At 41.4% G+C, this 22,692-nt stretch overlaps 1 protein-coding gene and 1 long non-coding RNA gene across 2 annotated transcripts in view; both read left to right on the top strand.

Annotated features, from left to right (window-relative positions):
* Nucleotides 1-22,692, top strand: part of MYO1D (myosin ID) — a 265,335-nt gene that overhangs the window by 84,832 nt on the left and 157,811 nt on the right. The window contains exon 16 of the mRNA XM_053892918.1: nucleotides 18,033-18,256. Coding sequence (XP_053748893.1) covers nucleotides 18,033-18,256 — 224 coding nt within the window. The remainder of the gene's footprint in view (nucleotides 1-18,032; nucleotides 18,257-22,692) is intronic.
* Nucleotides 18,329-19,211, top strand: LOC109251919 (uncharacterized). The gene is made up of 2 exons (XR_002073765.2): nucleotides 18,329-18,910; nucleotides 19,136-19,211. It is a non-coding gene; the product is annotated as an uncharacterized LOC109251919 (long non-coding RNA).

The following is a 22,692-nucleotide window of genomic DNA, read 5'->3' as shown; positions in this document are numbered from 1 at the left end:
TTTTTTTTCCATTTGAGGTAACGTTTACAGGTTCCAGGGATTAAGAGGTAGAAGTCTCTTCAGCGGTGGGGGGTAGGGGGCGCACCTGGGTGGCACAGTTGATTAAATGTCTGACTCTTGATTTCGGCTCAGGTCATGATCTCATGGTTTGTCAGTTTGAACCCCGTGACACTTGGGATTCTCTCTCTCTCTCTCTCTTTCTCTCTCTCTCCCTCTTTCTGACCCTCCCTTGCTCACACTCACTCTCCTCTCTTTCAAAATAAATAAGGGTCCATTATTCAGCCTAGCACATCATCCTAAAACTTAATGGATACAGCAGTCAGAATGTATTTCTTCCTCATGCATCTGGGATGTGGCCATCCCATCTCAGGCCACAGGTGGAGTATAGATTGGCTCCACATATTGGTCATTTTTCTGAAGTTAGTAGATCTGTGGGGCATGTTCTCATGGTGATGGCAAAGCCTAAGAGGTTAAGGTTGACCACACAAGCACATTTCAAGCTGTTCAGGTTATCTGCATTTATATCCCATGACCAAAGCAGATCATATCACTGGGATGGCCCATGGATGTCAGGAGGGAAGGAATAAATATTTGCTGTAATAATATAACCTAGCACATTGTTCTCTGTAGGTGACAGTGACTTGTAGCCAAACTAGTAATATACTTATTTGGGAGGGGGAATAAAATCCAAGACTAAAAGCAAAGCTATTTAGTAATAAGACCATTTTCTATAGTTCTTATTTGGTAAGTCAAGGAGCTATGTCTGTCATGGACTTAGTCTGGCCAAATAAATATGTTCCTGAAAGTCTTGATCCTAAAGGATTTGTTCCATGATTTTTTACTTAGGAGATAAACTTCTAAAGACATGGAAACTTTAAGACTCTTTAGGAGTCTCTTTGTCATCATGGAGTGACTCAGAGGATTCCATGGAGGTATGAAAAAGAAGCAAAGATTTTTCTGCCCCTGTGGAAGAACAGAATATTTGTTGGATAGCCTCTCAAAAAGAGCCATAAACTGGAGCAGACGGAGTTAAAGCCAAAACTTGGCTGCTGAGTTAAAGCCAAAGCTGTAGTAATTACAGTATCTTCTCATGTCATCTGTACCCTATGAGCTTGAATAGTGGCTCATCGAAGTAATCCAACCAGGAGTTGGTTCCATATGCATTAACTGGAATCTGATTTTTTTTCATTTGAAAAACCAGTATACAATATTAGTATATTTGAATTTGATAGCATTTCCCAGCCTGTGATATTTTTTTTCTCTCCTCTCATTCTAATAATAGAGGGGTTCTGTCATACCCATAGGCCTTGCATGAAAAGGAATAACACACAGTAGAGTTTATGGGCTCTTAAGTCTCGTTGACCTTAAGAGAGAGAATAAGGATGTAGTGCGTCACATTTTCCTAAATCACCTGATAAAATGCACTCACACTAAGGTGTTGACTTTGGTCAAAAGAAGGAAAATAAGGCAAAGGGGGAATTTTTTTTTTTAATTTTTTTCATGTTTATTTATTTTTGACAGAGAGAGAGCATGAGTGGGGGAGGGGCAGAGAGAGAGGGAGACACAGAATCCAAAGCAGGCTCTAGGTCCCGAGCTGGCAGTACAGAGCCTGATGCGGGGCTTGAACTCACGGACTGTGAGATCATGACCTGAGCCGAAGTCGAACGCTCAACCAACTGAGCCACCCAGGCGCCCCAAAGGGGGAATTTTTCATGAAAAGTCTTGTGACTAGAATGAAGGAACTTAGTTTCGAACATCTGCATTTTCATAGCTGTAACAGAGCCAACTTATTTAAGACATAGATGTTATATTTTTCAGGAAATTCTTTTAATGTGCAAGGAATATTCACTGAAAACCAGACTTTCACACAGCAGGTTACTCACTGGCAATGGGCAGCAGCGTCTCAGGTTGTCACTTATTCGTGCTCGATGACTGGATTGCTCTAGAACCATCCTAGAACCGTCGTATCAGCCGTCAGCATTGATTTAGAAATTCCACTCAGACTCGAGACCTGCCCAGCAGCTGTCGTGTATTTCTGCCTTAAACACTTCATAATTTGCTTGGCACATATTCGCAGTTATGCACCAGGATAAGCTATTTCTTTTAAATGAGCTCTTAAACCCCAAGGTTACCGAGCTTTTCTTGAATGCAAAACACCTCTGGGGCCTTTTTTGACACACAAGCAAGTCTTCTTTTTTTTTAAACTTACAAAAAAGATAATTTAGTTTATTCAAGCTAATAAGCATTCATTCGGCATATGCTTATTGCTGGGCACTCACAGGAAATGCCGTGATGAATAGAAACAGTCCGAGTCCTCGCAGAGCATACATTCTCATCGAAGAGTAGTGAGAGAATAAGTCCGTAAGTTATTACACCTTGGGTACAGCCATGAAGGAAAGGAAGGGCTCGGTTGGGGCAGTCATTCCAAGGGCAAGGGAAACGTATTTTGGATAGGCTGGTCAGGGAAGACCTCACTGAGGAGGTGACATTAAGCTAAGGCCGAAAAAATGAGAAGGATGTGACCCTAGGAAGAGTGTGGGGAGAGAACGTTCAAGCAGGGGTGGGGGATACATACACAGAGAGGCTGCAACAAGAAAAAGCTTGAACATCTTGAAGGCACTTTAAACAGTACCAGTATAGGGGTGCCTGGGTGGCTCAGTTGGTTGAGCATTCAACTTCGGCCCAGGTCATGATCTCGTGGTTCATGAGTTCGAGCCCTGCGTCGGGCTCTGTGCTGACAGCTCGGAGCCTGGAGCCTGCTTCGGATTCTGTGTCTCCTTCTCTCTCTGCTCCTCCCCCACTTGTGCTCTGTCTCTCAAAAAATAAATAAATGTTAAAAAAATTTTTTTTAATTAAAAAAAATAAAAGCCTGGATGGCTCAGTCAGTTGAGCCAACTTCGGCTCAGATCACGATCTCGTGGTTGTTGAGTTCGAGCCCCACTTCAGGCTCGCTGCTGTCAGCACAGAGCCCGCTTTGGATCCTCTGTCGCCCTCTCTCTGTCTGCCCCCTCCTGTGCTCTCTCAAAATTAAACGATATCAGTACAATGTCTGTGCTCTCACTTTTTGTTGCTTTGTTGCTGGTGCACATCCACTTCTTCAAGGTTCAGTGCAGCAGGGTTTAGGTCTGTGCAGGCTTCCAGCTGGAATTTGGGTTTTGCCTTTCTGGAAGGATGCCTACAGGGCAGCTATAGAAAAGTCCATGAAATATTGATCACAAGCCAGTGGAGATGAATGGAAAAAAAATTAAAAGGAGGAGGAGGAGGTGGATTTTGATGATCCTAAAATATCTCTAAGGTTCACATACACAAAGAACACATTAGGCGGTCTAATGCTGGTGTTCATTTGAAAAGCAGTCTGATTTGTTCTCTGAATTCAAGATATGCTTGCTCTGACTTTGCATGAAACCGCTGATTTCTTATAATTGATCCATAGTATATATTCTTTTCACTATACCTTATGCCTTTTGCAATCAGGTAATTTTATGAGTTTGTGTGTATGTCTGTGTAGATATGTGTATGTATGTATACATATAATTATATGTATATTATGTACATACAAATATTTTATTTTTATTTATTAAATATTTGTTAGCATATGTGTGTGTGTGTGTGTGTGTGTATAATCCCCCTGCCGATTACTTCCCAGTGGCTTTTTCCACCACTGTTTCAGAGGAGTCATCCTCATTTCCAATATTAACTATGAAAGTGCGTGCCCAGGTAGGAGCTGACTTAGATTCAGTCCACTCCCAACAGGTTGATCCAAATAGGACATTTCTCCTGTCACAGGCATGGCTATAGCTAGTAACTCATTTGTATTTCAAAGAAGCCAAAGCTTTAGTGAGCATTTCACACATCTTTAATTATGGATAATCTACTGGGATGGACACAATGTCCTGACATTCATGAAGTGATTGTAAAATAAAGGCTCTCTTCCACTTGTGATTGAGTTCCTCCATCACATCTCCAACAGAGTTTACATTTTAACGAAACAAAATCATTTTATAGGCACATACTTGATTTTAAAGTGGAGAAGGTCTTTTTAAGTATAGCAGCAGCACAAGAATAATACAAAAGACAAAGATTGATAGGTATCCCTGCATAAGCATATAAAATTTCTGTTTCTAAAAAACAAAAATGTATCACAGTGTGTTCAGTTGCAAAAAAAAAAAAAAGAGAGAGAGAAAGAAGAAAGAAATAAAAGAGAGAGTAAAAGAAAACAAAAGAAAGTGCAATTCAAACCAGCATAGAATTTGTAACGGATTTGATGACAAGCCTTCGTTGTGCCTGCTCTTGAATCCTCTTCATTCTAAGTGTGGCTCCCCCTTGTGGTTGTGAGATAGCTGCTAACAATTTCAGCAGCCACATTTTCTCCATGGTCAAGGAGAGTCATTTTCAGAAAGAAGTCCTTGGATGTTTTCTCAGAAGAGTGAGAAATTTCCTTCCTCAGAACCACCTGTCCAAATTCTTCTTGTGTTTTATTGGCTTGACCCAAAAACCATGGCCAGGAGATGGTAAAGGGCAAAATGCTAAGAAATCTTCACAAATGTAATAAAAGGTTGGCTTATTTTCATATATAAAAAGCCCTTACAAATCGTTATGTAAAATTATGAGTGTGTGATAGGTAAAAAAAAAAAAAAAAAAAGGAATGAGGAGATATTTCACAAAAGAAACCTTTCAAATAGCTGGTGAATTTTAAAAAGTTGAATAACACTAATAAAGTAATTTCGTCATAGCAACAATATATTATCAGTTTAGTCACTTCTTTTTATAAATTAGTTTTAATTTTTTAATGTTTATTCATTTTTGAGAGAGAGAGAGAGCATGAGTGGGGAAGGGGCAGAGGGAGGGAGACACAGATTCTGAAGCAGGCTCTAGGCTCTGAGCTGTCAGCACAGAGCCCAACGCGGGGCTTGAACTCACGAACTGCAAGATCATAACCTGAGCTGAAGTCAGACACTCAACCGACTGAGCCACCCAGGTGCCCCTAGTCACTTCTTTTTAACTGTTCACATGGTAGAGTTTGGAAATGGGAACTTTAGTATGTGGTAGGTGAAAACAACAGCAATTCTGTGTCTAGAACCTCGTAAACCATTTATATGCATGAATTTAGGTATGATGATACCACTAAAATGATATTCATGATTGCCAAAAAAGAAATAGAAAATACTCTGGGGTGCCTGGGTGGCTTAGTCGGTGAAACGTCTGACTCTCGGTAAGAGCTCAGGTTGTGATCCCAGGGTCGTGGGATGGAGCCCTGCATTGGATTCCACACTGACAGTACAGAGCCTGCTTTAGATCCTCACTCTCCCTCTCTCTCTGTCCCTCCTTGGCTTGCTCTCTCTCTCTCTCAAAATAAATAAACACCAAAAATATCTTACACCAATAGAATACGCCAAAAACAGAAAACACCAAAACTGTCTTACAGCAGACTATTGGTTAACTGAACCATGTGTATCTATCTGACTGAGTACCATCAGGTCATTCAGAATCACATTACAGGAGGCTTTTTGATCACATGGGAAAATGTACCTGGTGTATCAAATAAAAACCATTCCAGAGCATTTTATGATTATTATGTGGCCCCAGTTTTGTATAAAATATGTATTTAATCATAAAAGAAAATGATTCCATTTGACTACCTAAAACTGAACGAAGAAAACAGAAAAACCACTTCTGGATGGCAGTATACCATAAACAGAATCAGAAGGTCACCTCCTGGAAACAGATTTAAAACACCATTGACAAAAGGATCATCCCTTTCATTTATAAAGAGCTCATATAAGTCAATAAAGACAAGTGAAAGAAAATGGATTAAAAAGACTAGAAATACACAGTTCATGAAAAAGAGTTACAAATGACAGATAAAAATATAAATTTATTTGAGGTGCCTGGGTGGCTCAGTCCGTTAAGCGTCCAACTCTGATCTCAGCTCAGGTCTTGATCTCAGGGACGTGAGTTGAAGCCCTGAGTGGGGTTCCACGCTGCATGTGATGCCTACTTTAGAAATATATATTATGCTAAGCAAAGTAAGTCAGAGAAAGATAGATATCACATAATTTCACTCATATGTGGAATTTGAGAAACTTAACAGATGATCATAGGGGAAGGGAAAGAAAAACAAGATAAAAACAGAGGGAGGCAAACCGTAAGAGACTCTCAAATACAGAGAACAAACTGAGGGTTGATGGGGGTGGGGAAAATGGGTGATGAGCATTAAGGAGGGTACCTGTTAGGATGAGCACTGGGTGTTATTTGTAAGTGATGAATCACTGGATTCTACTCTTGAAGGCAAGTCTACACTGTATGTTAACTAACTTGAGAATGAATGAATGAATGAATGAATGAATGAATGAATGAATGAATATGTGTGTATGTATATGTATATCTATATATAACATATACATATATATGTATATAAATATTTTTTAAATAGATTCTAGAGAAGTTCATTGAAAAATTAATCACATTCCTACTGACATCAATTTTAGATCTGTTGTGACTTGCTTGGTACATAACTAAGAAACTTCACTTTTCAAATATTGTATTACAAAATATTTTGGGGGGAAGAAATGGTAGGAGTTCTTACAAGATTATGTTTCTAGTAGGATTTTCAATAATAATAATAGTTACAGCTATGTGGGCAAATGTAAAACCTCAACATCACTGAGCATATCTAGCATTTTACTTTATCTAGATCTTTCTCTAAATAGTAACATCTCTTTCTGTGTCACCACATTATTCTAGCATGAACTACATACTAATTTGATCCCATGTATCGCCCGCTCTTATAAATCATGCACTCAATGCCATCGTATTGGGGTGGGGCGGTAATTGAGTTATGACCAGTAATGGTCTTCATAGTTTCTTAATCCTATTATGTTCAACCTGTGTAAACTTGAACTGTCAAAAAAGTATCTGTCCTTATTAAGTGTACATTTTCTTATGCTATTCCCCCTTACACTAAGTACAGTCTAAGACAGGGAAATGAAAAGAGGAAGAATATTTCTTGTTCACCCTAAGTATTCCAAGCACCCTTGTCCAGATTATTTCTTTCCCCCAAGAAACATCTTTCCCCAATATCCCTGTCATGGTGAGCACTGGTAACTGTGGTATGCTGGGGCACAGGGATACGTTGAGGAGCACTCGTCTAAACACAGCCCTGCACTGGTAACTGATGGCATGCTGAGACACAGGGACACACTGAGGAGCACTCGTCTAAACACAACCCTGCTAGCAACATCTTACATTGCCTAGAACCAGAGCCAGGCTGTTAGCAAGAGTTGTGAACGTGGGTTGCATTCCTCTGTAGAAGCAGAGATCTCACGTCTGGAAAATGAGTGTTCCCCAAAGTCAAGCATTTGCCAGTAGAAATATGTTAATGTGTGACTCAAAGAAACTTAAGTCAAATATATTCCTTGTGGTTTTTCTTATGGGGAATTATTAGAGAAACTTATAACAGCATATTTCAAAAAGAAGTGCTTTTCAAATACCTATATTTTTTAACTTTATCTTGAGAAAGAACAAGCATGTGAGCAGGGGAGGGGCAGAGAGAGAGAGGGAGAGAGAATCATAGCACAGAGCTCAGCGCGGGGCTCGAAGCCATGAACTGGGAGATCAGAACCCGAGCCAAAATGAAGAGTTGGATGCTTAACCAACTGAGCCACCTAGGCACCCCTTAAATACCTATTTTTAATGTACATCACGTGTCTAGCACAAGGCCTGGCACATAGTAGTAAAATAACGTTGTCTCTCCCTTCCCTTATGAGTAGTAACAGTAATCACAGGGAAACCAAAGATTGTGGTTGTCAATTCCATGTGTACTTTGGATTGGAAAGAAACTTTGAATAAATTTTTCTTAATTTTTTCTTAAATTTTTCTCATTACCGGTAACTATTTAACAGAATACTAGTGCTTGCTTTTTTAAGTTAGCTAATACAACACCCTCACTTTTCAGGTGAAGAACCTGAAGCCTCCAAAATTTGACTGAAAAATTCTCCCAGTAGTCCAGGGGAACGCCAGCCTCTTGCTCCGGGTCAGGACTCTTTGTACTCCACCCCCAGACTGTGCTAGTCAGGGAGCTGTCCCTCTGGGCAGTGCTGGACTTCTTGAAAAAGTCTCACTGTGGCTGAGGATTCAAGCTTTGTTACATGACTGGATCTTACTTTTTAAGGAATTAGTTGTAGCTGTTTTCCAGAGATCTCATAGGCATTTTTTCTAGGATATCATGGGTATCTCCTCTCTTCCTTCATATTCCCTACGGATGCTACTCATACAGTAGGAATTTAGGAAATTCTTGTAGAATGAACCAATGCTCAAAATAATGCTATGCCAAAGCAGCATATTTTGGGATGGTATATCTTGACTCCCTTCCAAATGAGTAATCTGTACACAAAGGATTCTGTAGTCAAATATGTTTTTTACTTTCTGTTGAACAAAGTTAAAATAGATTTATTTACATGAAACTTTTCAGAGCTTTTAATATGCTAAATGTGCATCATGACTTTACCAAAAGAAATTACAGTGTGCAGCTTTCCTGGATTTAATGAAAATGGAGCTCTTTTTCAGAGAGCATTTCAAAGGCCCTGTGTCCCAGAATTCACTTTTGGAATGCTATAGAAAAGAATGTTAGGATGAACCATTGGCAGGTCCTTTCAAATATTAGTTATTATGTGAGCTTTTGCATGGTCTAGGGAACCATTTAAAATTGAGATCATTTGCAAGCATCTGAAAGCAAAGGTCTACTGGGTTACCTTTTTAAGGAGTCCTGCATGTTTTAAATACTAAACATAAAGGAAGAAAAGTCAGGACATTTGTTACACAAGGTAAAAGCCCAACTTGTACCTATCAGTATTAGATGGAGGTAGATCTGGGGGTGGACAAAGCAGTAGACACCTTCAGACAAAGCTGAAACATCCCTAAGATGCCTCATCGGATCTGTTCACATGCCTACACACATGTCCAGAGCCTATTGTTCTCTGTCAAAAAGCAGATTTGAGATAGCCTTGACCTCAAGAGATTTTGAACGTGAGTTATCAATTTTATACACTCTCTTTCAAGAAAACAAAGTCAAACCAGAGAGAGCAGTCACTTCAGCACAGTGCCACATAGTGTTTACATTTGAACAGGGCTGAATCCTGAAAGGCTCATCGGAACTATTTAACCCGTTAGCTGGAGTAATTTTATTTTTAATTGTCTTCAAAATAATTGCATGTGGGGCTTTGATAGAGTTAATGCTCAGCTGGTCTTCTGACACTAATTGACCAAGAGGTCCAATTGCTTCTTGAAGCTACAGTTGCAAGTAGGCCATCAGATCGTGGTATCATCATAGTAAAGAAGCGATTAGCAGGCAGTATTGTGTAGACTGAAGAATTATGAGGCCGCCATTAGCCAGATCCATTCTGGACAAGGCTGTGTATAAAATGTATGAGTCCTAAATGAAGGTTTACAAGTCAGCTGACTTTGCAAGTTAGCCAGACGATGATAAAGCAGCTGAGGGATGGTAAATTACACTCCACCAGGCATACACAAGCCTACACACACTCTACTAAGTTCATCAGGACAGCTTATAATGATCAGACTCACATCTTTCTTTCTTTGTTTCTTTCATTCGTTCGTTCGTTCTTGTCTATCTTACTGGTTTTACATTTGTTTATTGACTAAAGCTTTGGTTATTTCATTACTTCTTAATTTCCCCCTATGTCCTCGAGATGCTATTAATTTATCTATAAAACTAAAGAATTTTGTGTCTAAATATATGCCAAGAACCTACAAATTCTATCCACTCAGTCTTATTTTCTTGTTACATACTAACCTGCTATTCTGGTAAAAACATTGGCACTGGCACTTCGTAAATAGTACTTTAAGTCTTTATTCATTTTATCCTTCATAGAATATTTGAGTTGAAGAAGAATAACTTGGGAAGATGTTACTGTCTTTGAGTCTTTTTAAAAAAATAACTCCTAGAAGAGGCCAATCCTTCATTAATCAATCAGTCATGAAATATCCACAATAGGATGCAACCATCATATTCTACAGTAGTTCCCCCTTGTCCACAGGGGATACATTTCAGTATCCCCAGTGGGTACCTGAAACCATAGATAGAACTGCACCCTATATATACTGTGGTTTTTTCCCCATATGTACATGCCTGTGATAAAGGTTAATTTATAAAAAAGTACGTAAGATATTAATAACCATAACTAATAATAGAGCAATTATTATATTATAAAAGTTATATGAATATGGACTCTGTCTTTCAAAATATCTTATTGTGCTGTACTTACCCTTTTTCTTATGATGATATTATGAGGTGATAAAATGCCCATGTGATGAGATGAAGTAAAGTGAATGACATTGACCTTGTGATACAGCATTAAGCTACTATTGACTTTCTGATGATACCTCTGGAGTACCGTCTGCTTCCACACTGTGGTTGACTGTGGGTATCTGAAAACGCAGAAAGCAAAACCATGGATAAGGGTGGGGGGAACTACTGTAATTTGATGGGGTATGTGGATAGATTTTGTGGATTTTACAGTTTGCTTATAGTTCAACCTGTTACCTAAATAAATTCTTCTCTACAACTCTTTAACAATCAGAAACTGTCAGAACTCTGCCAGAATAACTATCTGGGGAACTTAAGTTTAGAAACATAGGAAAGATGCTTCTCCCAAAAGTTGTCCCTAGGCATGGAGGGCCTGGGGAACTGAAATTTTGAAGGGTTCTGGTTGTGGAAACCAAGAGAATATCCAATTCAGAGTACTGGGGAACTGTTTGAGAACAGGACAGAAAGGGCACAACCCCCATGAGTACTAGAAAACAAAAACAGAAAAACAAAACACAGAGAACCGGGTGGGGGGGAAGGAAAGCTGACCTGTGTTTATTTCTGAGACTAAGCTGAAGATACATAATTGACCTACTTCTTAATAAAGCATAACCTAGAATCCTACATATTTTGCAAAATGAATCTTGTACTTTAATGACAGCCAGATGTTGCTTTGAAATGCCTGACCACTGAGGAAGTATGCACCAGAGAAAAACATGGTAGAATTAAGATGGTGTTATAAAAACATCTGCTTAAACATGACAGATTGTGTTTATATCCACCCCTCTCAAAACCCCTAAAAATGAGCAGTAAGGGATAAAAATGGTAGAAACCCACAAGGACAAATAGAACCATTGTAGCAACAACAGACAAGAGCAACAACATCAACATAATTTTAGAAGTAAGTGGATGTGTGATTAGTCCCCCAAGCAGGTGGAGAAAGCTGACATCTAAAGTGCCTGCAGAGAAGAAGGCAGACAGGTAAGCCAGTTTACCCATCCACAGGACTGTAGAAAATTCAGGAGTGGGAAGGGCCAAGAACCTCTGGAGGTAAGGGTAAGGAGGAGAGCTGAAGGAGGAAGTTGGTTGACAATCTGTATGAAAAGCAAAATAAAGGTCTCCTCCCAGACCTCACAAAGCCAGGTGACGACCTCAGTCTCATTCTGGTAGAAGAAGCTTACTCTGAAAAAATAGAACCAGAGAAGCTCTGGGCTCTGGGGAACACCAGGCACAGTAGAGGAGAGGAGTCGGGCACCACATTGAAACCAAGGAAATTAAGTGAAAATCTGGATTCTAAAGATTCCCCACCGCCCCACCCTCACCCCCACCCCCACCCCATGCCTCTTTACTCAGAATTCTGGCAGCAAAGAGGAAAAACACTAAGACACTGACATTCTGGAGTTCCTCACAGATGGTCCCCACCTAATTACTCTATGTATTAAAGCTCCCATTCATAAAGCACATTCACAGATTTTTTGAGTGGCATTCCGTAATGGATGGCCAAAGATCCCCAGACATTTGGACATTTGAGGAAGGCCTCTAGCACAAAAGGCTGAGACCAAGACAAATGGGAGAATAAGGGACTTAGAAGTAATATACAATGCAGGGAGCAGTGTAAAAAGTAAAACCATGATTCATATCCACAGAGAGGAAAAATGAGATGTTGCTTTTGTTAACCAAGAGCAATGTGCTTTTAAAAGAAATATTTGGAGAACACAGATAAGCTCTTGAAAATGGAAAACATGACAGCCAAAATAAAAGATTTAGTATGAGGCTTGGAAGATGAAGGTGAAAACATTCATTCATTCAGCAGATACTATTGAGAGGCTACTGTGTCCTTGACATTATTCTAGGCAGTGGTGTATCATCCGTGAGCGAAAAAGACAAAGAGCTCTTGGCCTGGTAGAGCTTACATTCCAGTAGGAGAAGAGTGTAAACAGTGCAATAATACGTGAGTTCCATGGTGTTGCAGAGGGTCAAGTGTTAGAGGCAGGAGAAAAAATAGAGCATGGTAAGAACAGAGAGTGCCAGAAGGGGAAGATGGAGACAAGTTGAATTTTAAATGGATGGTCAGGGCCAGGCTCACTGGGAAAGTGACCACTGAGCAAGGATGCAGAGAGAGAGAGTGAAGAAGTTGGCCGGGTGATATCTGGGGGGAAGATCATTCTGGGCAGAGGGAGCAATTAGCAGAAAGGCCTGGACTCGGGGCGCCTGGGTGGCTCACTCGGTTAAGCATCTGACTTCAGCTCAGGTCACGATTTCGCGGTTCGTGAGTTCGAGCCCCATGTCAGGCTCTGTGCTGACGGCTGGGAGCCTGGAGTCTGCTTTGGGTCCTGTGTCTCCCTCTCTCTCTCTGCCCCTTCCCCCACTCATGCTCACTTGCTCTCTCTCTGTCTCTCTCAAAAATAAATAAACATTAAAAAAAAAAAAAAAAGAAAGAAAGGCCTGGACTCAAGAGGGTGCTGGCCTGTGTGAGGGGTGTTGGTGGAGGAGTGGGGGGGGGGGGGGTAGCTGGGGGTAGATGGCAGGGTGGCTGGCCTGTGTGGGAGGGGGGGTGCCAGGGTGGCTGCAGTTGGCGGGGGCGGGGGGTAGGTAACCACACCAGAGAACGTGGGGCCTTGTAGGTTAGTGTGGGGGCTTTGGTTGGCTGTTACTCAGGGAAATGCAGAATGGTGGCAAAGTTTTAAGCAGAGAAGTGACATGATCTGATTTTGGTCTTGAAAGGATCACTCTGGCTACTGTGTCGGCAGAGTCAACTACAGGGGGTAAAGGTACACAGGAGAGGAATTGGATTCTCTCAGTAGCAAGGATGTATCCACTGTTCTCTGATGGTCTCTCTTTGTACCTGGGCTATTCCGAGTAAGCCTCTCTGTTTGCCTCTGTCCTTTTTCCTACCTAAGAAATGACTTGCTGGCCCTCTCCCCTGTCAGCCTGCCTTCTGCTTTATATCTTCGGATTAACTTTCCCTCCCAGATCCCACTGTGTCTCCTTCAGCTTTCAGCTTCCACTCTTGCATCATATCCTAAAACACATAGTATCTAGTTAGTTCCTCTTTAATGTTAATACCGTTTTAACAAGGGCCCCTTTGGCTCCCTTGTTTTTTCGTTGAACCTCTCTAGACATATGCAAATAAATATTAAACATTTGCTTATTGAATGTAACATTTAATTCTCTGCTTTCTGACATTCCATCATGAGGCAAAGTCCTCTACAGTCACAAGCTTTATATGACTCTCGAAAAACCCAACAGCTTAAGCTGCTTTAAACAAAGAGGGAAGTGGGAAAATCAACAACATCCCTCCCCTGCAGAGACTAACAAACTCTTATGGGAGTATATCTGTTTAAACCAAATATGCTTAGATTACAAGGAAAAATACATGAATAATTTTTTTCATGTAGTCCTTTTCCTCTGTAGTTTTTCAATGCTACTTTTTCTCTGAGTAAAAAAACTAAAGTCTAAGGGACTTCTGATAAAGTTGGCACTATACCCGCAGGCTCACAAAAATTTCTTTCCCCAAAATTTGCTGAAATTAACAAAAATGTAAAACTTCCAAAGAACATGCTGTGAACCCCAAAACCAAGAAAAGATCCCAACTTCATACCATTAGCTGAAAAATGCCACCCAGAAAAAGAAAAGTGGGACCAAACTGAACGAAGGTACTAAAAAGATCAATACATTCTTCAAAGAGAAGAGTGGAACATGGAAAAGTACAAGGAGGGAATTCTGAAAAGTCTCATTGCTTTTGCTGGTGTTGGCATTGAGTATAGGTGTGCCAGAGGGAAGGCTTGGAATAATCCACACGCCGTCTAGGGATCCCTTCTTCCATCAAGAAGACATTCTCCCTCAGGCAAGAAGAGTCCAGAAGGTTTACCATCCTTCCTTGCCTCTGATATATCAATAAGTGGCCAAGGAATAGGGGAAGCACCTATTAGAAATAATATTAGGGCTGAATCAAGAGAAAGCTCCACAAGACATGGAAAAAAAGAATAGCTGTCCTCAATCAAGCTATGAGATTACAAGACACCCCAGACTCGGTGAAGCAAACTTCTGGTGCATTTCTTTTCTTTTTCTTTTTTTTTCTTTTTTTCTTTTTAATGTTTGTTTTGAGAGAAAGAGCCAGAGTGTGAGCAGGGGAGCGGCAGAGAGAAAGGGAGACACAGAATCGGAAGCAGGCTCCAGGCTCTGAGCTGTCAGCACAGAGCCCGACGCGGAGCTCGAACCCACGAGTGAAATCATGACCTGAGCCAAAGTCGGACGCTCAACCGACTGTGCCACCCAGACGCCCCTGGTACATTTCTTTACTCTTAAGGAAGGAGCTCTATGGCAGCTACCTCAAGCCCCAGCTCTCTTTTCCTTCCTCTTGGGCAACTGGGAGACTAGATAAAGCATATAAATAATGGACATCTGGTCCACATTACAGGTGGAAGAATGAAACAATACCCAATCCAACACTATTTGGGGGCAGTTAGTAGGCTGAGAAAGAATGGCTCACATTCATTAGAGTTTCCAGGACGCACGGACACGCGACTGAGGCAAAAAGTCTTCACATACAAAAAAGTAACACAGCCCGCTGATGACAAAGAATAGTCATAACTACCCGTGCTTATTGAGTACTGGCTATCTACCAGGCATTGTTTTTTAAGGGTTTTATGTGTATTAACGCCTTCAATCTTCACCATACGGGTACAAGCTAAGCACCATTGTCATCTCTGTTTCACAGGTAAGAAAACTAAGTCACAGAGAAGTTAAGAAGCCGGCCCAAGTGTACCCAGGGTTTGAACACAGGCATTCTGTGTCCAGAGCCTGTTCTCAGCCCCTCTGCTCTTGCCCTCCAAGACACAGCATTTTAGACAACTGCTTTACTCTCAAGGAAATCAAAGAGAACAGAAATTTACAGGACATGCACCCTTTCTTGGAAGCTATTGGAGGGAGGAAAACCAAGAAAAAGGAAGACAAAACCTCGGGGATCCAATATGGGAAGAGTAGTTTAAAAAGTTTCTGGGATAGGAACTGTGCCCTAGGCCAAAGGGGCATAAAGGATACAGGGAATATCAAAGAAAAAGACAGGTGATGTACTCGACAATCAGAAAAGTCATCACTGATCATTTGATGGATCTGTTAGAGCACTGTCAAAAATTAGCAGTAGGTATATAGAAAGTAAAGCAGGTTTTTAAAATGAGTCAGTTATTAACTATAAGCAAGCACGGATTTACATGACAAAGTAAAGCGCAGAGATAGAGCGAATCTATATGTAACATATTTAGTGTATATTTTATGTAAATCATTTGTGCATTATATAATAGTATAACGTGTAATGTAAATACTATCGACTTAAATGTTTGATGTGATTATTATTGGGATGATAAAGGAGAGGTAAGAGGGAGGTGAGAGAGCCAAATCACCAATGTCTATAATCTGGATAATGTCCAAAGGGATCAACCAAGAAATAACAGTATATGTGCATTATTTGTTACTACTGGAAGCAGTAGTTAGAACAGTTGTGTGGACTGAGACTGTGAGGTGGGGCAGTGGGATCAGGTGGGCGAAAGGAAAAGCTGCTGTCTTTTTAAATCAGCATTTGATTTGTAAAATACCATCTGACTTTTTTAACTAGGCAAAACCCAAAGAAGCCAAAAACAAAGATGAAATGTTGTTAAACGTTAAAACCTCCCCCTGAAGAAGCACTTACTTATAAAATGCTTCTCCCCCCACAAATTACTAAAGAATTAAACCAAAAACATTTTAATGAGAAACTCTGTGAACCCTCCTTAAAAATTAAAAATTGATTTCCTATACAGGTATGGCTCCAGGGAGTCTTAATTGCCTTTCTGTTAAAGAGAAAAGCAACCAACAATATGAAACTTTGAAAAGTGTGTTTTGTTTAAGAAATTGAATCACAGACTTCCACCCTGTAATTGTATTCTTTTGGTTTTTCAAGATGCTAAAGAAGGGACCTTTATTTTAGCACTAGGGTGGAGGCGTAACAAAGCCATCTGCATGATGGATTTGGCGACAGGGAAGAGAGCCATTTTGGCTAAAAAGGGTTGCTGTACTGACGCCACGTGCAGAAACAAGTTTTCCCTGCCTCATGGTCTTTATATATTCTGTTTATACGTGAGCTCTAGGTTCCCATCGCAAACTGCTCATGTGTCGTGTTTCCCTTACATAGCATGGCTTTTCTTGACTCGTTGGTTCCTCTTCGGGGTCCCTTGGTGACCTCACATGTCGCTTGCAAAAAAAAAAAAATCTATCCGTATCATGCAGCAGGCTGAAAAAAGGAGAACATCGCAAACACGTATGATATGCCAGTTTAGGAGTCGGCATGAAGAAATCCTAAAATGACTGTAATAAAGGAGGCATTACACAAGGTTTTCTGAGAAATTGGTGGGCACAGGTGGGGATTTAAGAGGAAATGAAAGAAACCTGAGGGAGTCTGGGAGCCCATACTGTGGGCTTTGAACTAGAGGTTGAAAATCTTGGTCCTGGGAGGCTGGAGACGGGGTGGGGTGGGGGGTGGGGGGTCAATACCAACAGCCCAGGAACTGGAACGGCTAATTAATTAGCAACAGTAACTATCAACCAGAACGTGATGGCAGTGTGTACGAGCAGTTTGTTGAAGAAAGTGATGCATGTAGTTTGGGGTCTTGGAGACTGTAGTAGCAAATAAGAAAGAGAAAGGGGTTTATGCTGGAAGTCTTGTAGAAGGAGTAAGTTTTGGTGGTGGAGGGGAAGAGCCAACAATGAAGTAGAGATTATGCCAAATTCCTTTTTACTTGAGAGACTGAGAAGTACAGGAATGTGGGCAGAGGATCCTGAAGGAAAAGCATAGGAACCTCTGATTTCACCATGCTTGGGTAAAGCAGGCACAGAGACATTTATATATTGTGTAATTGATTTCTGAGCACAGAAAAGATGTTAAAAGATTCTTGGTCATCTGGTTTACCCTTTCCCTGGGATTACATCTAAATTTACACAGCACCTGGGGAGGGGAGCCGCACAGGCTGTGTAGAAGTCCGTTTGTAAATGCAGCGTGAGGGGACACTAGCGGCCAGTGATGTAGTCTGTGTAAAGCTAGGTTTCATTAGAGAACTGTAGACGTTGATGGCTTTTGGTTCTGACTCATCCTGCTTCCTTTCAGCATCCTTAAAATATTTGTCCAGAGGGGCGCCTGGGTGTCTTGGTTGGTTGAGCGTCCGACTTCGGCTCAGGGCATGATCTCACGGTCCGTGAGTTCGAGCCCCGCGTCAGGCTCTGTGCTGACCGCTCAGAGCCTGGAGCCTGTTTCAGATTCTGTGTCTCCCTCTCTCTCTGCCCCTCCCCTGTTCATGCTCTGTCTCTCTCTGTCTCAAAAATAAATAAACGTTAAAAAAAATTTTTTTTAAATAAAAAAATATATTTGTCCAGAGACATTTGCATTTTGGCTTTCTTCTCTTCATGACTGTTCAAGGACTCTGCTTCAGAGTCAGCACACAGCCCGGTGGACGTCATGAACAGGTAGACCACTGAAGCCAATGACCAACGTGACTCCTGACGCCATCTGTTGGTGGCAGGCGGAACTGACGTGCTTTGTCCCTGCCTGATTTTGTTGGCAATACGCAAGATCCCACGTTGGTACTTCATAAGTAGAGGAGTGTATACAATTTCAAAGTCATGTACTACTGACTGAGCCAGCCAGCAACACTTTTCTCTTTCTTTCTCCGTTGTGAAGGTGTGGCGAGGCACGCTAGCCCGCATGCGGTACAAGAGAACCAAGGCAGCTCTGACGATTATCAGATATTACCGACGTTACAAAGTGAAGTCCTACATTCACGAGGTTGCCAGACGCTTCCACGGCGTCAAGAGCATGAAGGACTACGGGAAGCATGTGAAGTGGCCAACCCCACCTAAAGTTCTTCGCCGTTTCGAGGAGGCCTTACAGGCAATTTTTAATAGGTAAGAGCCTGCTGCTTCAATTTATGGTAACACACTTAATATATAAAGTCACAAATCTGAGACCGTGGTATTGGCCCAGCCATCTGCCTATGTGACTTTTACCTCATGTCTTCAGGTCTGAAGGTTTTGCTTTCAAAGGGCATCTGTTTACCTCTCAAAATAGCGGAACCTGTTTGTATTTTTCCCTGTGTCAGCACACAGCTGACAGCAGTGTGCACAACCCCTGAATCATGCCATAGTTAAGCTGTTACATGCTATCTCTTTTTTTTATGAGCAAGAAATAACTATTTATTAAAATCACCACATAAAACTCAAACCAGAAAGTCTGTTAATCCTTTGCTTCTCTATCCTGGTTATGAAACATACCAAGGAGTTTATGAAACTTACCGATGCCCACATCCTGCCTCCAGAAAGTCATGTTTAACAGAACCAGGGAGGGGGCCCAAACAGAGGTCCTTTTTTTTTTTTCTTTGAGAGAGAGAGGGAAAGAAAGAGGAGTGCAAGTGGGATAGAGAGAAAGAATCTCCAGCAGGGTCCACACCCAGCACAGAGCCTCACGCAGGGCTCGATCCCACGACCCTGGGATCATGACCTTGGTTGAAATCAAGAATCAGACGCTCAACCAACTGAGCCACCCAGGCATGCCAAACAGAGGTTCTTTCTTTTTTTTTTTTCTTTTCTTTTTTTTTTTCTTTTCTTTTTTTTTTATTTTATTTTATTTTTTTTTTAATATATGAAATTTACTGTCAAATTGGTTTCCATACAACACCCAGTGCTCATCCCAAAAGGTGCCCTCCTCAATACCCATCACCCACCCTGCCCTCCCTCCCACCCCCCATCAACCCTCAGTTTGTTCTCAGTTTTTAACAGTAAACAGAGGTTCTTTCTAAAGTTTCCCAGATGACTTTAAAGTACAAGTGGGAACGCAGTTGTTTTAAAGCAAGCTTTTTTTTTTTTAACACAGTAAATAAACACCCATGTAAAATCTAATATCTTTTCAGCTGATCTTCGTTTTTGGCAGGCTGCCCTGAATCCGAGTGTGTGGTTAGTTACTCACAGCTCCCTCCCCTTCACCACGTAGCCTGTTTGTTGCCACTGGGCACCAGGTACATTTAGCTGTGGCTTAGATACAGCCGTCCAGTCACACACACTAAGCTAGCAGTCTCAAATGTGGTCATGTGGCATTGAGGTATTTCCCAAAGAACACAATGAAATAATTGGCCTACTGAATGTAAAAGAACTAATTTCTAATTCTGTGCTAAATCAGATTTCATCTTCTTTTAGAATTAGCTCTGTATAACTGGTGGCAGATATCAAAAAATGTTTAAAAATGCAGAGGAAAAAAATGCTTTAATATGTATCCTATTTGCCTTTTGTAAAAAGAAAAAGAAAAAGAAAGAGGAATGATATCTCATAAAAAGGAAAAAAATCAAACAGTAATTACTGAAAGCAAAATTACCTCTGTTCTCAGATCTAATACGATCAATGTTCACTGTAAACCTTGGCAGGCTTTTTAATGCACAGGTAAGTGTTTTTCATGAATGGTATCTGTAACCTGCACTTTTGACATAATTTAAAAAGTAGCTAAGCTGTACGTGAATACATGCTCACTATGGTTTTTTTTAAGTGAAATAATACGGAAATATATAGGATATCAAGTTGCAATTCTCCATACCTCCTCTCCTCTCCTCCCCTCCATCGTATTTCCTTCCCCTGAGATAATCACTCATTAACAGTTAGTTTGCACCCTTATATATGTCTGTGTCTGTGCGTTTACAAACACATGCCCCGATGTAAGGGACAGCATGGTATAATGGTTAAGAACACAAACCCTGAAGCCTGGGTCCATGTTCAGTCTCTGTTGCTGCCTGGTTGTATAACCTTGGGCAAACTAGATAATCTCTCTGTGCCTCAGTTTCCATACCGTATTATGGTAAAAGTAGCATAATAGTAGTACCTGCTTGTAAGGTTGTTGAAAAGATTATGAGTAAATAGAGCTATGAAGCATTTCAGATAGTAACTGACACATAATAAACACTGTAGAAATGTTTGTTCATACTAAGAGTGTGTATGCATATCACATATCATTTGAGACTTTTTTCCTCTCTTTTTTTACACAAATAAGGTTATATGACTACTTAAAATTTTTGGAGGGGCACCTGGGTGGCTCAGTTGGTTAAGTGTCTGACTCTTGATTTCAGCTCAGGTCATGATGTCAAGGTTCAGTGCATGAGATCGAGCCCTACATTGGGCCCTATGCTGGCAGCATAGAACCTGTTCGGGAATCACTGTCTTTCCCTCTCTCTCTTTCTCTCTAAATAAATCAATAAACTGAAAAAAAAAATTGGGGTGGGGGGGGGAGACCTGTCCATGACAAGAAAGATCTATGTAGTATTTTTAATTGCCACCAAGAATTATTGATTTGACTGTGTTGCACTGTGACCTGTACAGTCTTCTTTTTAGATTTTGATGGTTTTGTATATGGCCTATAATTGATTAATTATTGCAAAATTCAGTTTATTCGTTTAGCAGATACTTACTCCAGGCCAACTGTGTCATGGTCACTGGCCTAGGTTCCAGGGATATGGTGACAAAAAATAAAGATATAAGAGATAGTCCCAGCCTTCTTGGGGCTTAGGTTAATGAGTACTTTGACAATAACGCATCTGCTGTGTCTGCTAACCTTGTGCACACACAGACACACGCGCGTGTGCACACACACTAAATGAATCCTGCCAGTTGTGTTAATCTCGTCCAAATACAGACTTTTTCTGTTAAGGGCCAGATAATAAATATTTTAGGCTTTATGGGCTACATATGGTCTCTGTCACATATTTTCCTTTGTTTTGCTCTGGTTTTGTCAAACATGTAAAAACTATTCTTAGCTCACGAGCAGCACAAAACCAGGCCATAGGCTGAATTTGGCACAGACTGTGGTTTACCAACCCCTGATGTAGTCACTGTATCCTACTTAATTTATTCTTAACTTTTTTGATCTGTGGACTACTGAGAAATTAAAGGATTCCACTCTGACCATGGGTTTTTGTTTGTTTTGTTTGTTTTCTAAAATTGCAGCCTGTCTAATCATGGTTAAGCTCGCTCCTGTTCCTCACAGTAATTCTTTTCCATTCTGGAAAGACTAGGAGCCTTCCTCATGCTCAGCTTTGTCCCCCTTACCATGTTGTCGAGACTGGCAATTTTTATGGCCTCCATAAACATGTTGTTGGGGGCTACATAGGTTTATAGATGACAGTTTACTTATCAGATGCCCAGCATGCCTCTGGAGTCAGTCATGTATAGGCCTTGTCCTGGGCCACTGTGGGTAGTGAAGAAGGGACAGACGGACTGGGCACTGAGGCCAAAAACAGACCAGCAGATAGAGCAAAGACGTCCCCCCACTGAGAATAAAATTTGGAACCTGAGGGCTAATTGGGGCAGTTGCTCAGCAAGCCGCTTAGTGTTATAGGATGTGCCCGTCACCAGTTGACCTTGACTATGACCACCAACTGCTCCCAGCCTGTCATTCTGCCAGCCTTTTGTGGAATGACCTTAGGACAGTCTGTCCCATTGGAGTGTCAGTTGGCCCCAGAGAGCAGAGAAGAGGATTTCACTCTTAGGCTGAGCCTTTACTTCTTCCATGGCTGTTGTTTTTGTATCCTGCTACCTTTGATGCTGTCTGCTGCAGCAGATGGCCCCATCTCACCACGGGCAGCCATTCTTTGTGCGGAGAACTGGCACATCTCCCACAGTGAGATCCTTCACCGCCTGTCCTGGCCACCAGCCCTGGCTACTTCAGGCCCAAGGACTGTCCGTGCCATTTCTGCTGAAGGGGTTCCTCTCCTCCCACCAAGTGGACCGCACAGTTCAGCACTGAGCCACCTCACCAGCAGCTCGAGCCCGTCTGCCTCGAATCTCTAAGAAATGCTTCATGTCTTTCAGTTCATTGATATCGTTCTCGTTTGCTGGTGCTGCTACAGAGTTTTTCCTCGTTTTTATATTTATTTGGTTATTTCAGTAGGAATTTAAGAGAGAAAAACAAACCTTTAGGCTCAAGTCACCCTCTTGAAAATGGAATACATCTTGGGCAAGTCTTAGATGGAAGCAGTCTAATATTTCGTGTACCTACTTAGGGGAGAGAGCACCGCCTCTCCATGTTAGGTGCGTCTCATCATCATGTCCTGAGGAAGCACAGCCAGAGAACCACCAGCCCGATTACTCCATCTGATAGAAAGAAGTTCTGGGGGCACCTGGGTGGCTCAGTTGGTTAAGTGTCTGACTCTTGATTTTGACTCAGGTCATGATTTCATGGTGCGTGAGATCGAGCCCCATGTCAGGCTCCATGCTGAGCATGAAGCCTGCTTAAGATTCTTTCTCCCTCTACCCCTACTCTCTTTCAAGGAGCAGGAGAAGGAGGAGGATGAGATGGAGTTGGACAT

The sequence above is a fragment of the Panthera pardus genome, unplaced genomic scaffold, assembly GCF_024362965.1.
Source record: "Panthera pardus isolate Hobbes unplaced genomic scaffold, ASM2436296v1 HiC_scaffold_3, whole genome shotgun sequence".
NCBI lineage: Eukaryota > Metazoa > Chordata > Mammalia > Carnivora > Felidae > Panthera > Panthera pardus.
This window is presented reverse-complemented; position numbering and strand designations above follow the sequence as displayed.